The 17,533-nt window shown below is 37.7% G+C and overlaps 1 protein-coding gene across 1 annotated transcript; it reads right to left on the bottom strand.

Annotated features, from left to right (window-relative positions):
- Nucleotides 1–690: 690 nt before the first annotated feature.
- On the bottom strand, nucleotides 691–15,697 carry LOC135470008 (zinc transporter 7-like). The gene is made up of 11 exons (XM_064748689.1): nucleotides 15,541–15,697; nucleotides 12,892–12,993; nucleotides 11,160–11,273; nucleotides 10,623–10,710; nucleotides 10,067–10,193; nucleotides 9,217–9,264; nucleotides 8,632–8,784; nucleotides 8,008–8,143; nucleotides 7,243–7,333; nucleotides 6,741–6,890; nucleotides 691–3,156 (listed from the first exon to the last, which is right to left on the bottom strand). Exons 1-11 carry the CDS (start codon nucleotides 15,615–15,617, stop codon nucleotides 3,109–3,111), a joined length of 1,134 nt encoding a protein of 377 aa, XP_064604759.1. The 5' UTR covers nucleotides 15,618–15,697; the 3' UTR covers nucleotides 691–3,108.
- Between the last annotated feature and the right edge of the window lie 1,836 nt (nucleotides 15,698–17,533).

Genomic DNA, 17,533 nt, shown 5'->3' with positions numbered 1-17,533 from the left:
CACTGAAGGAGTTGGAAACACACCTTCTTGTGCTCTGTTGAATCCTTCCACAGATGTTCTGCAAACTTTCAATACAGAGTGCATTAATTTTGTTTTTATGCTGATTAAGTCTGAACTACTTGCATTTATGTGGTAGGACAATAGGTACCGTACATCTCTTGAGGCAGAGTGACTCCATGCTGCCAAAAGTGCTGTTGTCACTGAAGTATCATGCCAAAGACACCAGACATGACCCCCACGCAGTCACATTATATCGACACACAGCCAACCAGTCCAGTTTCCTTGCTCCGATCCCTCAGTGCTGAGCACCAAATGATGCAGTAACATGTCCCATGTTTAAAGCCTCTGGCATGACCTGACTCAGGTTTGATCCTTCGTCTCCTGAATTTGATTTATTTATTTGATTGGTGTTTTACGACGTACTCAACATTTCATTTATTCGTGAATGTGAAATGGACTCTCTAACCTTTAGGCCACGAGAGATATGGCCAACAAACGGTCCGACCTGATCAGAGGACAATACTTTGCACAGTTTTATAAAGCTTGCATCTTTAATGACACAAACAAATAATGTTTAACATCGTTTTCATAATTATATGCCTAAATTCGAGTGAAAAAAGTGCTTTAGTGGTTGAAGATATGAAGTACACCTGGGAAGCAATTTAGGTGGAGTAAAATGCAAAACAAGTCTTCTCAAAATCAAACGTTATTTTATTCTCACGACATCATGTGACATGATTATAACATAGGACTAGCACCAGGATTATTTTTTTTGTTTCTTTGTTACCAGTACTTCCAGGTTCCTCTCCAGAGTCTCATGGTAAATATATCATTATATTCAGCAATTGTCTCATGGTAAATGTGTCATTATATTCAAGGATTATCTCCCTTGACAGTCACAACACCCATAATATGGGTGTGTCAGCTTTGGGGTTATTTGTACTGGGGAGCTCATAAAACTCGTTCCCGCCTGTATCATGACAGTCCAAAGCTGTGAACTCATTTGTTCTTTCCTTTATTACGTCACAATTGTAAATGTACGTGTGCCCATATAAAATATACATGACGTACGCACGCACAGCAACCTCACAACAGAAAACGATGCGTTCTACAGCCATTTAGACCTTCCGTGCAGCTCGTCCTTGAGTCTCCCATTGTTCCATATACTTTTTTTTTTTTAAATAAATATTTATTTCATTGCTTTTACAGGTGGAGAAAGCCCATGTACACAGAGATACATGAACAATTAAATGAAATGCTTGCATGTCCCTTATAGATACAATGACCTGAATTATTTACATGTAGAACAAGAAATTCAATTGACAAACACTTTTTGTGGACACTGGAAGCCACTTTTTACCAGAACCTGTCAAATACTGAATTGTTAACTACTCATTTGTCCTTTGGTTAAAATCACGCTCACACCAGACATAGCCTGATTACATAATTGTAGGTACATAAAAGGCTTAATGTAGAATGAATCCTGACCGGACTAACATCACTTAAGTGTTAAGTACTTTGTATAGCGAAACCTGAGCACCGGATAACTCCTACATGTTGATTTACACCATTTATCATGTAAATAGGGGAAAAGGAGCACAACAACTTTTAAGAAAATGTTGCCTTCTGTTGTCGTGATAAGGATGCTAGGAGAAAAGATTAGATATATTAATGCAATTTTGGAACATTCCTTTTGGCTCAGTTACGAACACAGTCACAAAATTATTCTGCAGATAAACTGCACTGATTTGACTTCAATATCATATGCACTCATATTCACAGTAAAAAGGACAGTAAGGAAAGTGACTTACATTCTGTGCATTTTGGGTTTGAATGCAGAATTATCAAATATGAATGTTGGGAGCCGAACGACGCATTGTTTAACCTTACTTGTTCTCATTCTTATCAATTGTGAGTGCGATGAAATGACTCCTTCACTGATGTCTTCTACCAATAGCTGAAAATGGTGTATCCAATGACATTTTAGGGAGCCAAAAAATGACAGTATTCTTTGAGTTGACAACAAAAACAGAGTGTTCCAGGGAACCCTCAATTCAATACAAAGAAGATGAGTCAGATTTGAACTCCCAACCTCACTTGTGATAGGTAACTGTGGATGTGTTTTTAACAGTAACGTGTATCTCACCCTAACATATGAACATGTCAATACAGAAATCTACAACACAATAACCCAGCCTATAGACATTTACCTGCCCATATTACACAACATAACATAATTGAGGTGGCTGTCCTTTATCATGATAATATTGCACTTTAAGCTGTAAGCAATAAAAGTCGACTAAGAAAGACGACAGTACTAAATGACTGAGAAAATATGATGAATAACTTATCACTACTGTGTATGTGTGTTATCACCAATCGCTAACATTTCATGCTGTCTATGTATAAGCCTACCAAAACAAATGAGAGAGTTCATACATCTAAAGGCTGGGAATGTACCAATTATAATGAATTTGCATGCAGTCTACCACAATATATACAAAATAAGTACCTCAAAATATACACACTAGAACAAAATGAAAAAATTCACACAAATGATTACAGATACAGAATGAGCTTATACATTGTAACAATTATAATGATACATTACGTCCCTATATGTCCAACAAATTGCTCTGAAAATTTTACCTGAAAATTCTAACGGATGTTCAACCTGCTCATTTAACAGTACACAGCAATCAGTTTATATGGAATAACACCTGTTCAGTGGTATAAAACATCCAGATAATTACTTCCTAGGTATTTATCATCATAACTGGGTTTGGCTTGTTATGTTATTCTGTTCATTCTCCACAGCAACAGAAACAAAAAGATGGGAAACAACTCACAGGATAGTATCCACCAGGAGCTGATAACTCATTTATTCTCATAAATGTGCACATATTCACTCAAGTTTACAGCCAAACACCCATCTGCTAAAAGGAACACCTGGTGGGCAGCTTTCAACAATGTAACAATAAAATGTTTAAGTTAAAAGATGACTGGAATGGTAATGACACGTTCATCAGCTTTACCACCACCAAAGTTACGATCAACATGTCATGACACAGAGATGCAGTTGTCTCCCTTTGTCTAAAAGACGACAGCCTACATAGGAGCATAGTCTATTTGAACATACAGCTGTCTAACACCAGCCTGTAGGAAGAAACAAACAGACAGATATTAATCTAAATAAATAAAAACATATCTTGCAGAAAAGATTAGGTTTAGAAGATGAGGAATGCGAGAAATATTCAGTTGATGTGATGAGTTTTACTCAAATAATAAAGTCTGTAATGAGTTGTCATACTGAAATAAGTTTTTTTTCTTTACCGCTTAAGGTGAAATTCAGGTAAAGAAAATCATACATGCAGAGGCAGAATTTTTGTCTGTAAACATCTTATCTTCTGTTCAGGTAATATTTTATGGATAAAAGTAAAGATCATCAAAACCAGAATGTCTTGTATTTGTTGATTTATATATATTTGCCTGATGTTTCATTTCAGCATTCGTCTGGAGACTTTAAGTTTGAGAGATTTGTTGTCATGTTAGGCATGTGTTAAACTGCATTCACATGATATGATTGGTGACAATGCCTCGTGAGGTTTGACCATCAAAATGAAAAACAGAGAGAATTTGACGCGTACATGCTTGTATGAGGATGTTAGAGAGTCTCAGTAATTACATACCTGTCTGATAATGCTATAATACATACCTGTGTGAAGATGTTATGAGTATGACTGATTAATGCTATAATGACTGAGTAACTACATACCTGTATGAAGATGTTATGAGTTTGACTGATTAACTACGTACCTGTATGAAGATGTTATGAGTTCGACTGGTTAACAACATACCTGTGTAAAGATGTTATGAGTTTGACTGGGTAATTACATACCTGTATGAAAATGTTATGAGTTCGACTGGTTAACAACATACCTGTGTGAAGATGTTATGAGTTTGACTGGGTAACTACATACCTGTTTAAAGATGTTATGAGTTTGACTGGGTAATTACATACCTGTATGAAAATGTTATGAATTTGACTGGGTAACTACATACCTGTGTGAAGATATTACGAATTTAACTGGATAACTACATACCCGTGTGCAGATGTTATGAATTTGACTGGGTAACTACATACCCGTGTGCAGATGTTATGAATTTGACTGGGTAACTACATACCTGTGTGAAGATGTTATGACTTTGACTGGGTAACTACGTACCTGTGTGAAGATGTTATGAGTTTGACTGGGTAACTACACACCTGTGTGAAGATGTTATGAATTTGACTGAGTAACTACGTACCTGTGTGAAGATGTTATGAGTTTGACTGGGTAACTACATACCTGTTTAAAGATGTTATGAGTTTGACTGGGTAATTACATACCTGTATGAAAATGTTATGAATTTGACTGGGTAACTACATACCTGTGTGAAGATATTACGAATTTAACTGGATAACTACATACCCGTGTGCAGATGTTATGAATTTGACTGGGTAACTACATACCTGTGTGCAGATGTTATGAATTTGACTGGGTAACTACATACCTGTGTGAAGATGTTATGAGTTTGACTGGGTAACTACATACCTGTGTGAAGATGTTATGAATTTGACTGGGTAACTACATACCTGTGTGAAGATGTTATGAGTTTGACTGGGTAACTACATACCTGTGTAAAGATGTTATGAATTTGACTGGGTAACTACATACCTGTGTGAAGATGTTATGAAATTGACTGAGTAACTACATACCTGTGTGAAGATGTTATGAATTTGACTGGGTAACTACATACCTGTGTGAAGATGTTATGAATTTGACTGATTAACTACGTACCTGTGTGAAGATGTCACGAATCTGACTGGGTAACTACATACCTGTGTGAAGATGTTATGAAATTGACTGAGTAACTACATACCTGTGTGAAGATGTTATGAATTTGACTGGGTAACTACATACCTGTGTGAAGATGTTATGAATTTGATTGAGTCACTACATACATGTGTGAAGATGTTATGAGTATGACTGATTAACTATGTACCTGTGTGAAGATGGTAAGAGTTTGACTGAGTCACTACATACCTGTGTGAAGATGTTATGAATTTGACTGAGTAACTACGTACCTGTGTGAAGATGTTATGAATTTGATTGAGTAACTACGTACATGTGTGAAGATGTTATGAGTATGACTGAGTCACTACATACCTGTGTGAAGATGTTATGAATTTGACTGATTAACTACGTACCTGTGTGAAGATGTTATGAGTTACGTACCTGTGTGAAGATGTTATGAGTTTGACTGAGTAACTACGTACCTGTGTGAAGATGTTATGAGTTTGATTGAGTAACTACGTACCTGTGTGAAGATGTTATGAGTTTGACTGAGTAACTACGTACCTGTGTGAAGATGTTATGAATTTGACTGGATAACTACATACCTGTGTGAAGATGTTATGAGTTTGACTGGGTAACTACACACCTGTATGAAGATGTTATGAATTTGACTGAGTAACTACATACCTGTGTAAAGATGTTATGAATTTGACTGGGTAACTACATACCTGTGTGAAGATGTTATGAATTAGATTGAGTAACTACATACATGTGTGAAGATGTTATGAGTATGACTGATTAACCATGTACCTGTGTGAAGATGGTAAGAGTTTGACTGAGTATCTACATATCTGTGTGAAGATGTTATGTTACGTACCTGTGTGAAGATGTTATGAATTTAACTGATTAACTACGTACCTGTGTGAAGATGTTATGAATTTGACTGATTAACTACATACCTGTGTGAAGATGTTATGAGTTTGACTGATTAACTACGTACCTGTGTGAAGATGTTATGAGTTTGACTGATTAACTACATACCTGTGTGAAGATGTTATGAGTATGACTGATTAACTACGTACCTGTGTGAAGATGTTATGACTTTGACTGGGTAACTACGTACCTGTGTGAAGATGTTATGAGTTTGACTGATTAACTACATACCTGTGTGAAGATGTTATGAGTTTGACTGATTAACTACGTACCTGTGTGAAGATGTTATGAGTTTGACTGATTAACTACATACCTGTGTGAAGATGTTATGAGTATGACTGATTAACTACGTACCTGTGTGAAGATGTTATGACTTTGACTGAGTAACTACGTACCTGTGTGAAGATGTTATGAGTATGACTGATTAACTACGTACCTGTGTGAAGATGTTATGACTTTGACTGGGTAACTACGTACCTGTGTGAAGATGTTATGAGTTTGACTGATTAACTACATACCTGTGTGAATATGTTATGAATTTGACTGGGTAACTACATATCTGTGTAAAGATGTTATGAGTTTGACTGGGTAACTACATACCTGTGTGAAGATGTTATGAGTTTGACTGATTAACTACATACCTGTGTGAAGATGTTATGAGTTTGACTGGGTAACTACGTACCTGTGTGAAGATGTTATGAGTTTGACTGATTAACTACGTACCTGTGTGAAGATGTTATGAGTTTGACTGATTAACTACGTACATGTGTGAAGATGTTATGAGTTTGACTGGGTAACTACATACCTGTGTGAAGATGTTATGAGTTTGACTGATTAACTACATACCTGTGTGAAGATGTTATGAGTTTGACTGGGTAACTACGTACCTGTGTGAAGATGTTATGAGTTTGACTGATTAACTACGTACCTGTGTGAAGATGTTATGAGTTTGACTGATTAACTACGTACCTGTGTGAAGATGTTATGAGTTTGACTGAGTAAGTAACGAGCATCAGCATTACTAGCCACCTCCAACTTGACAGTTCCTATATAGACATCACTACACAAGGTCCAGAAGTGCGGTTCGTGAAGACTGTACACACCTTCCAGCTGACTCACCTATCAACAACAACAACACCACCACATCCTCACTCATTATCGACATCAAAAAACTTTTATGGACGACAGTTTCGTGTTAATATCGTATGTGCACACTAAGATTAAAGTCTCCAAGAAGGATAGTATGGTCATATGCAAATGATGCAAGCCATAAAATAAAAACATAAGTCATAATTCATATCGCATTCATGTGAAGTCATATCATGGAAAATTTTAAATGGCTGCCCAGGACACACAATCACATGATATTTTAGTATTTTCATGCATTTGAAACATGTTGACTTCACATCATAGAAGGGTGAGTGGGGTGGGTTGGGTGTGGGCAGATGGAAGGGAGGAGAAAGGTACTCACCCTCTGGTAACATCCAGGTAACACATGCTCCAGAGATTTAGGGGTTCTCTGCATTAAAATGCCTACGGAGTCTCTCAATAAAGGAACAACACTGCAACAACAACAACAGGTGCTCAACCAGCAAAGTTTTGTAATGCTGACTGAATGCTGTACTAAAGAACTCCTTTTACATTATACAGGTAATCATCAAAACAATTACACAGAGAAGTGCCTTATCATTTCAGTCCACATATAATTCATGACCATGCTACAAAATCTTTACAAGAAGAGACTGTAGCTGTGCTTCTTTTCGACTTCCTTCTGACGTAGTCCTCAAAAGCAAATGTTTGAACTATTTTGGTTTAACGCTACATTAGCAGCATTTCAACCATATCGCGATGAGAACATGTTAAAACCAGAACACATTGTTTTCGACATGAGAATGACAACATCATCCTGAATCAGAACAAAAAAGGGGGAAAAAATCATTTTGAAAATCAGTCCAAAAGTACAGATTGAATGCAATCTCTGTATGTGTACACATTCTGAAAAATTAGTCGACAGCATCTCCAGCAATGCTGTCAAAACATGTAACACATTTGGGGGCTTGTGTCCACAACTTAATTAATGTTTAGGTATAAACAAGAAAGACTTATTCTGTTCACCACAAACACAGAACAGCTCTAGGTTAGCTACCTTTTTACGACAGGTTTGCCTATCTATAAGGCTGATTCCTATCACCCTGGGGACCACACAGAGATAGTGAAAGTGAAAGTAAAGATTTACCTGATACCAATAAGAGTGGCTATAAACATGGAGCAGATGGGATCAGCAATCATCCAGCCGAAATAATGAATTAATCCAGATGATATGATCACACCCACACTTCCTAGCGTATCGGCAAGTATATGCAAGAAGACACCTAAGAGCAGAGAAGAGGGGAGACAATTTGAAGTGGTGGTGTCATAATCAATGTTTACGGCACTGTACTGTTGTGTGCAAGCTGCAATCAACAATACATCTATTCTATTAACCTATGCATTAACTTTCAGTACATGTTTTAGCTTTATTCTATCGCAATTGGGGAAAAAAATCACCTTGTGGACCTTTTATCCTCCCTCTTTCTCAAGCAGAAGGCAATAATGCAAATATGAAAACGAGACATTAACGAAGCATCATGGTAGCTACACTAATTTCTTGATGTCATAATTCTTGCATATGAACCTTTCGTAAATTACACCTTCATATATGCTCATGTTCTTCCATTTTTTCATTCTTCCAAATTTTCAAAAACTGTCAATGAATGAAAAACTTCTAAGTTATGCAATATTGTCTCAATGCCACATCTGTAAGTAACCTGAGGAAGACATGCCACATCTCACAAATATCCTACAGGACAGTAGTTCTTACCTTGCATGATCTGTGTTTGTGCAGCTGTTGACCCTCCCCCTTCATGGCTGTGCCCATGGCCCTCATGACCGTGACTATCACCATGGCTATGGCCATGACCTCCATGACTATGGCCATGGTTGTCTTTCTTCTCATGGTGGTTGTCTGTTAACCCTGAAACAACAAACAAGCAAAATGGAAGAAGACTAGAGGAAAGAGGACAATCACAGAGAAATACAGAACACAACAGAAGACAACCAATGAGAAAAACTTTTTTAGAACAGAAGAGAAGACAACCAAAGAGAAAAACAAAACACAAGAGAAGGTAAAGAGACAAACAGAACACAACAGACGAGGAGATAACCAAAGAGAAAAAACAGAACAACAGAAGAGAACACAAAAGAACAGAAGAGAGCACAAAAGAAAAGAAGAGACAAATAAACAGCAGAGACAAAAGAATAGAAGAGAGCACAACACAAGAGAAGAGACCACAACATAAGAGAACAGAAAAGAAGAGAACACAACAAAACAGAAGAGTAGAGAACACATATTTCAAATTATCAAACGTCTTGATTCGAATTTACCTAACCTAACAGACAGACTTACCTAACCCATGTGAGTGACCATGGCTTGACCCATGAGAATGACCGTGACCTGAAGACAGAGGCATGGACATCACATTGATTAACTGGTGTTTAATTATTATAACATCAAGAATTTTTTTTATTTATATGAAGGCAGTCGGGTTTATTGGTGGTAGAAACCTGAGTGCCCAAAGGAAACCTAAGTGCCCAAAGGAAACCTGAGTGCCCAAAGGAAATCTGGGTGCCCAAAGGAAACCACCACGCACCTGACAAACCTCTTGACTTAAAGTTGCAACCCAATCAGCAGGAGTTGGGTGCAAACCCTAAATCTCATTGGTCAAGGACCTGATAATCCTTGTCATGTAGAGGCACAAATTAGAGGGATAGGTGCTCACCTTATTCACAGTTTTTTTTAACAGTGTACTTGTGGTCATATTTATTTCACTTGTATGACAACGGTAAGGCTTATGGGTGGTTGAGACAAATGCACATCACCAGGTACCCAACAAACCTCCTGACTTAAAGGATAAGTGATACATGAGACTTTCTTAATACAGAGTTTACAAAGTAGCCTAACATACCAAAAGTACAGCAATGTTTATCTGCTTAATGGTCATAAACTACAGGTTTCTTCAGGCCCCAGTGGTCAGTCTGAAGATGAAGTAGCCCGCTGTCGGAACATGAACATTACCTTTTCATGTATGCTTTAAATCCACGAACAAAACCACCTAGAACTAGATTTGAGCATGCAACCTCCATTTTCAAGCGCTGGTGGGCTTCAGGCTAAGCAAATGTTTAGAACCCGCACTTTATCTGAATTATTCAGGAATTCTGACTGGATAACAATGGACATGATAAAACAATGGGCATACCATCCCCTCCATGAGAGTGGCCATGGCCGTGTTGGAAGGCAAATATCCCCACCAAGTTCACAACAAACCCCATCACAGATACCACGAATAACCTCTCGTGCTTAACCTCAGGTGGTTCGACAGCTCTCTGCAACAACAGAGTTTGTCAATAATAACAATGCAATAAGCTAAGGAAGCCAAACTATTCAGAAATTATTTATTTATTTATTTTATTTAATTGGTGTTTTATGCCATATTCAAGAATATTTCACCTATATGACGATGGCCAGCATTATGGTGGGCAGAAACCGGGGCAAATCTATAACCATCTGTAGGTTGCTGTAAGACCTTCCCATGTACGGTCGGAGAAGAAGCCAGCATGAACCGGACTTGAACTCACAGTGACCGCATTGGTGAGAGGTTCCTGGGTCATTGCACTGTGCTGGCGTGCTAACCCCTTGGACCACAGAGGCCCCTGTAAATTAATCTAAATTGCAAAATGATGCTTTATCGTATTTCAAAATATAAATATTTTGTCATCGCTATTCAAACAGAGTATGTTTTCTTGCAAACTTACCTCAACTGCTTCAGAGAAAATGAAAAATGCAATAAAGACTAGAAACAGGCCGTTTACAAAACCAGCTATAATTTCAGCTCGTACAAATCTGAAAACAAGATAAATAAAGAAATGTAGACAACACATACCTTTATAAAGGAATGGTACAAGTACTAACCACGCATATCAGGCCTGGGCTCAGGTCACATCATACATGCCACAGTGTTCAACAGCGGAAATTTAATGATAACATCTTTTAGAAGGTTGAACTCATTTTATAGTGGTGCTTCACTAAAATGCCATGCCAAAGCCACCCAACACTGTGGAGCTCTTTAATACTGAAACTTGTTAATTTCCTAGAGCATGAGCACACAAAACTCACCCACAAGCACAATATTCTCTATGTTTAAACTATTACAGATCATCAAGGTAAAAAGCACAACATACGAGTGAATCTCTAACCCTAAGTTATAACTTCACTATGAGAGTACTACTCATTGTGACTTGATATTTTCAAACCTTATTTGATGTCATTTACAGTTATGGTGCACAGCTTACCCATAAGAGTAATGTTCAGTCGATCGCCAGCGAGAAATGACAGAAGCTGCCAGGCCTGCTAGGAGAGCCGTGCAGTCAAAAAACATGTGAAATGAGTCAGAAATTAGACCCAGGCTGAAACATAGGAAAACACGAACAGGGTGAAAATCACATACCATACACAGGTACAGAGTGAGACCCAAAAGAATCAACAGGTGCCCACATGTACAGGGTGAAACCTAGAAGGATCAACAGGTGCCCACATGTACAGGGTGAAACCCACAACAATCAACAGGTGCCCACATGTATAGGACAAACCCCACAAGAATCAACAGGTGTCCACATAAAACACACAAGTACAGAGTGAAACCCACAAGAATCAACAGGTGCCCACATAGCACACATATGTACAGGATGAAACCCAGAAGAATCAACAGATGCCCACAAGTACAAGATGAAACCGAGAAGAATCAACAGGTGCCCACATGTAGAAGGTGAAATCCACAAGAATCAACAGGTGCCCGCATAACACAAACATATACAGGATGAAACCCACAAGAATCAACACATGCCCGCACATGTTTAGAGTCAAATCCACATAAATCAACATAAAAATTAGTCTGGAGACAGTATTTCACCTGAAGGTTAGAATTTTTCACCAGTGACACATTTTGCTTGATTCTGACTGATTCATCCACCTTAAAGGCTCACTTAAAGATCTATTTGGTTGTGAAGTTTGGATTTATTTCTTGAGCAATGACATCACAGGTATTATTTTAAGGCCATTACATGCTCCTGATGGAGCATTTATCACAAACTTTATGTGAAATGCAAATGGTAAATCAAGTGTTATGAGAGGAATTCTATAACTGATAAAGCCTAGCGCACACAGACAAGGTTTGATGTCGGAAATCAAATTTTCAGATTTTGCTGTCAAATGATCTGGAATGTCAGTTACCCACACACAAGCAACATTTGTTGTCCATTTTGTAGGATTCCAGGAGCCCTGATACAGTCAAGGCTGTGACACAAAAGTTGTGTCACAGCTTCCATTTTGTACGTACTCACAAGCCCGCCTATTGGATGATGCTGACAACAACGATCTCACAAGATCCAGATTGCCTGCAGACGAGCGCAATCTTTGCACTGCTCATTTGTTTCTGGATTTTTTGTTGCCCAAAATTAAACAAACTGAATCTTTGGATCACATGTTCCAGACTGTTGTTAAATTTCAAGGTTTTTTTTTGTTGTCTGGATCAAGAAATCTTGTTTTCGACAACAAATGTTGTCCGTGTGCGCTGGAGGTGCTGTAGTCGAACTTCCACATATAGATACACAAATACTCAAATTATCAGGAAATAAAATATAACCCAAATTTACAAAATGAACTTGTTATCCAAAACACACTTTAATTTTGGCCTGAAAACATCACCATGAAAACACTGAGTATGACGCAGCTGCGCCAATGACAAATGGAGAGTCCATAAATTGGTTAATTTCTCCAACAGGCAAGACAAACCTTTCCCAGTGGAAGGGAGTTTTGTATTTTAAAGAAATATAAATATATTTTAAAGGTTTTAAAAGAATATTTATCAGCTATAACAAAAAGAGTTTTTTTGCAAAAGATCATGACATCATGAAAAAACATTTTATTTTTTCAATAATAGAAACAACAATCTATATGTTATCTTTTTTGGGGGTTTAAAAAGATTACTATATTTCGACTTCAATGAAAATCAACATGTATATTCACCTGTTGGTCCATACACCATACAACAACTCCACAAATGCGAAGGAGAGATTCAGTAACAGAAACAGAAACAAGTTCCTGGAAGTTTTATCTGCAAAAATTAACCTGAAAAAGAAAATAGGCTTGAGGTGATATACAGTCAATAAACATAATCAGTTTCACCTGACATCACCAATATTCATGTATTTCATCTAGACTTGATGAGTGCTTCATAACACACTCACAAGCACTGGTGTTTGAATTATCCAATATGACTTGTATGACAATGGACAAGTGACAGATAAATGGGTGGTTTTCCAAGAGGAGCATTCAGGAAGTCACTGTTTCTCACACATAGCCAGACTAACGTCCTGACATAACTGAACACACTGGAACTGGATTTGAGCCCTGGATCTCACTGTTTCTGTAAGGAGGACACTAGCAAAAGTCAAAGCGGTGCAGGCCAAAGGAAACCAGTGTAGGTCAAAGGAAACCAGTCTAGGCCAAAGGAAATGTGTACAGAGGCCAGAGGAAACCTGTACAAAGAGTCCAATGGAAACCTGCACAAACAGGCCAAAAGAAACCTACACAAACAGGCCAAAGGAAACCTGCACAAAGAGGTCAAAGGAAACCTGCACAAACATGCCAAAGGAAACCTGCACAAACAGGCCAAAGGAAACCTGCACAAACAGGCCAAAGGAAACCTGCACAAAGAGGTCAAAGGAAACTCCCAAACTCTACCCTGTAATTGATAAATCTCTCGATATAAGGTTGTCAAAACACTGGAAAACATTGGTGAACAGAAGAGCTAGTGATCTGAATGGAGCCTTCTCCTTATACAAACACAATCCTTCAGACTGTCCATAGTAGAGCATACAGGATTTGTATTAGAGGGGTTGGTCTCACGTGTGTGGTTGTGCAAATTATAAGATGCAGTGTGTGCATATACCCGCAGTTATCCATGACAAACTTTCTGTGTAACAGCATTTTTTAAGCATACGTATAACTGAATGAGCCAATAGTGTCAGATTTCTCTGACATTTCAAGAAGTTCTTCATTTTCGATACATTCTTGCATCGAAATGACTTTTTTCCTTGCTCAGTGGTTAGTGTACAGTTTTATAAAATTTGAACAACAGGGATATGAAGCAGATTCATTCATGAAAAACTGGAACTAGAGAGCTTTGTAAATGAGTGCTCAAGACATGAGAGCCCTAAACACTGCACATTCTAAATTATTGCTCATTATCCAGTTGTAAAGTGCAATATGGTCACAACTCACTCTCAGGCAGGTCGAATCACACCCTCAATTCTAATTAGCATAATCAAGTAGATGAATATTTACTGACGCTAGGTACATGGTCACACATGCACCACAAAGACAAAGAGGTTTACATCTGATAACTGGTAGGGGTCTTACTATTATTTAGACATCATAACAAGTCTACATACACATATAGCTTTTGTCATTGTCTTACTTCATCATTCGTGCTGATACAGGAGTTCAATCAATTTAAACGCTGAGGTGTGTTGTTCATAATTTTGGATCATAGATAGCAGCTAGTCTGAGACTGCTCTGACATTAGGTTGAGCAATATTTTGTTCAGCTATACATGGCCCCAATCCCAATTTACTGAACATAGCAGGGAGACAACAGACCCTTTCATTTAGATTTTGATAACATATTTTCGTAAAAAATCCGACCGCTAAGGAAAAATAATGCAAACTGTATCCTCTATCATTTTTTTTGTGTGTATATACAATGGCAATGGCAAAAGTCACTCATAGTTTCATCTGTCAATTAATCATAAGCGCAACATTGATCTGTTCTTTCATAGGCCTCATGGGCCCTTCACCAGACAATTGCAGGCAAATGCATCAGGTTTTTAAATGGAACGCACACTGATGTTGGTTTGGGGGGAGAACAAAATTTTGCCAAACCTAATGTGAGAGCAATCTTGGGCTGGATAGCAGCTAAGTACTGTTGTAATGATGACAGACCTCCACAATTAATTTAATTCCACTAGCAACTACAGCACTGTAAACTAGTCCTTTATGTCTTAATTAATACCACCAGAATTTGCGATAATTTGTGATGGATAACATCAGAAAATATTATCACACAATCAACAATATAAAGTTTTAACAACCACTGACATGGAAAGAGATGGACTGAGAAAACGCATGGAGACTCTATTCCATTTGGGTCTCTGGTTTGGGCATTTAAAAACGAAAACAGTTAAATAGACTACAGATCATTGTGAAAGTTACCGACTTTATTTCTTTTGGTGTTCAACAGAATTCAAAACTTCTAGAAGGGTCAATTTATGAACATCTGGTATCAAAGCAATACAAATGTGCACTTCAACGAACCTAGACGTTAAAACTTCTCGCACACGTCATTGTAAACATCGATCAATTGTTTACTTTGCTCAATGGATTATCTACAGTGTGATTATCAGACTGATTAACGGGGATAATGTCGCTGCCCTGTGAGATATAACGAAGTTATGTTTTAGTATTTTAAAAGAACGATTTATTCTGTTGGCAAACAACTGTTCTACGTCTTCACTCCCCAGTATACAGTCTTCATCTCGCATAACAGTGTGCCACGTACACGCGACTAAAACCGGTAACTTTGAATGGGATAGCTCCGAGACATATGTCTGCTTACCGCATCCATCCCGATATCTTCTCTGTGATTTTCCAACCAGGCCTGTACTCCTTATCGTGGACATGCTGGGGTAACATCTTAACACAGATCTACCGAACTTTCCGTGAGAGAGGAGTTGTTTAAAACACAGTCTGTCTTTACCGTCAACATGCCATGCCTCGTTTGACGGCCGCCTTCGTGGTCAATTGCATTCTCCCTGATTCAAGAATTCTCGAAGCCTGTTTATGTGGTGCGCATCATACCGAATATTGCCGAATGCAGGAGAGAAAATATCTATAAAACACAACAAAACTTCAGACGATTTTGTGACTACCCATAGGGCAACATTTGGTCGATATATGAGCGTATGTGTCGATGCAGGCCCACTACTTGCGTTATCTGTTTCTTTCAGGAGATTACGAACGTATACATTTAGGCCTAACCTGTAATCCCCATTTAGTTTCTGCATTATAAGCAGTTAACAATATACACATACATAAATTAAGAAGTCAACGGCACTATAGTAGCCTATAGATCACAGTTTCTTTACGGATAACAACTCTTGACTTATTTTTATCCACATGACTTTGTCAACTTATCTATATGCTATAGAACTATAGTATACATGAAAATCACAACGTTTTGTGTATTGCCCAAAGGATTTACTGTTACATTCCTGATGCACATAGATATTGAAAAACAAAGATTTATAAAGAACAGAAATTGTTTTTTTCTTTTTATTTATTTATTTATTTATTCACTTCATACCAGCAGGCTTAGTACAATCCATGGATTGCACCGTCACATACAAAAAGTATACACCATGTATAGGCCTATATGGCAATGAAAGGCATACCATATAAAAGGCAAAGAAAACACTGACTTGAGGTACGCCTCATATGAAACACCATAGAACACTGTCCACACAAAAGTTGTTTGATTTTTTTATTTCGAATATTTTTACGTAGTAAAATGCATATGACACTGTGGATTCTACGACGGCCTGTCGTGACCATATTTTGGACCAGTGACGTCACTTCGCGTTTTTGTCACGTAACACACACGGACTTTTATATTTCATCATTCGAAATGCTTACAGATCTATGAATGCATTCACCGAAAAGACATTGAAACGAACTGTTCCAGATAAAAAGTATGGTGTGATGTCTCACACCCTGTGGGCCACTAGACACCACCATAGGGTCTAATGTTTTAATATCATTTTACTTGGTTGAAAACATTTTAAAACTGTAAATAAAACATTTTTCTTTGGCAGTGCACAATGGTCTTTCGTTTAACACAGACGTCGTTTTAGTGTTTTCTTTGCCTTTAACATTGATATAAAACTATGTGGAACTTTGTCTGAATTATGTGGTAAGCATAAGCAAATTAATCAGTTTAACTGACATTTTACTCTGGCTATATACATATGTAGGCGATTTGTGCATCTAGGCCTAAAACTTGTTTGCAACAAACAGTTTCAAATCCATGCGCTTAAGTTGTCTACGCCGATTATTATGAAATTTAGTAGGGAAGTGTTTGGCTATTAACAAGATTTTTCTTTAATTTATTTCATGCCCGGAGTAGGCCCTATAACTAAAGTACGATGAGATATACTAATTTACCAAGCAAAGTAGATTTAGGGTCAGTAGAACAAATGTACCCAGTATACAAACTCTTTTTATGCATGTATTGTGCATTCTTTTAAATCGAACCGGTACATTTTCGAACTCAAGAAAACTTGCATGTTCCTGCTACCGTCTTCAGCTTTTGTAATGGCTGGATGTGGAATGGTCATTCTACTGTATTCTAGTTCATGCTATACTAAAATGGTAGTTTTAAGCTGGAACAAATATAAAAGATATATTGTTATATTTGTCCCAGTTTTCAGTAAGAACTGGACTATTCTATTCGGCATAAAGTCCTACACATAACGGGGGCCCTGTGAGATGTAATGAACTACTACATACTATTTCGATTGAGCTTTTAAGTATGAACAGTGCTATATATTATA

This window comes from Liolophura sinensis, chromosome 7 (assembly GCF_032854445.1).
Source record: "Liolophura sinensis isolate JHLJ2023 chromosome 7, CUHK_Ljap_v2, whole genome shotgun sequence".
Classification (NCBI taxonomy): Eukaryota; Metazoa; Mollusca; class Polyplacophora; order Chitonida; family Chitonidae; genus Liolophura; species Liolophura sinensis.
The sequence above is the reverse complement of the archived record's forward strand: the minus strand, read 5'-3'. Positions and strand labels throughout refer to the sequence as shown.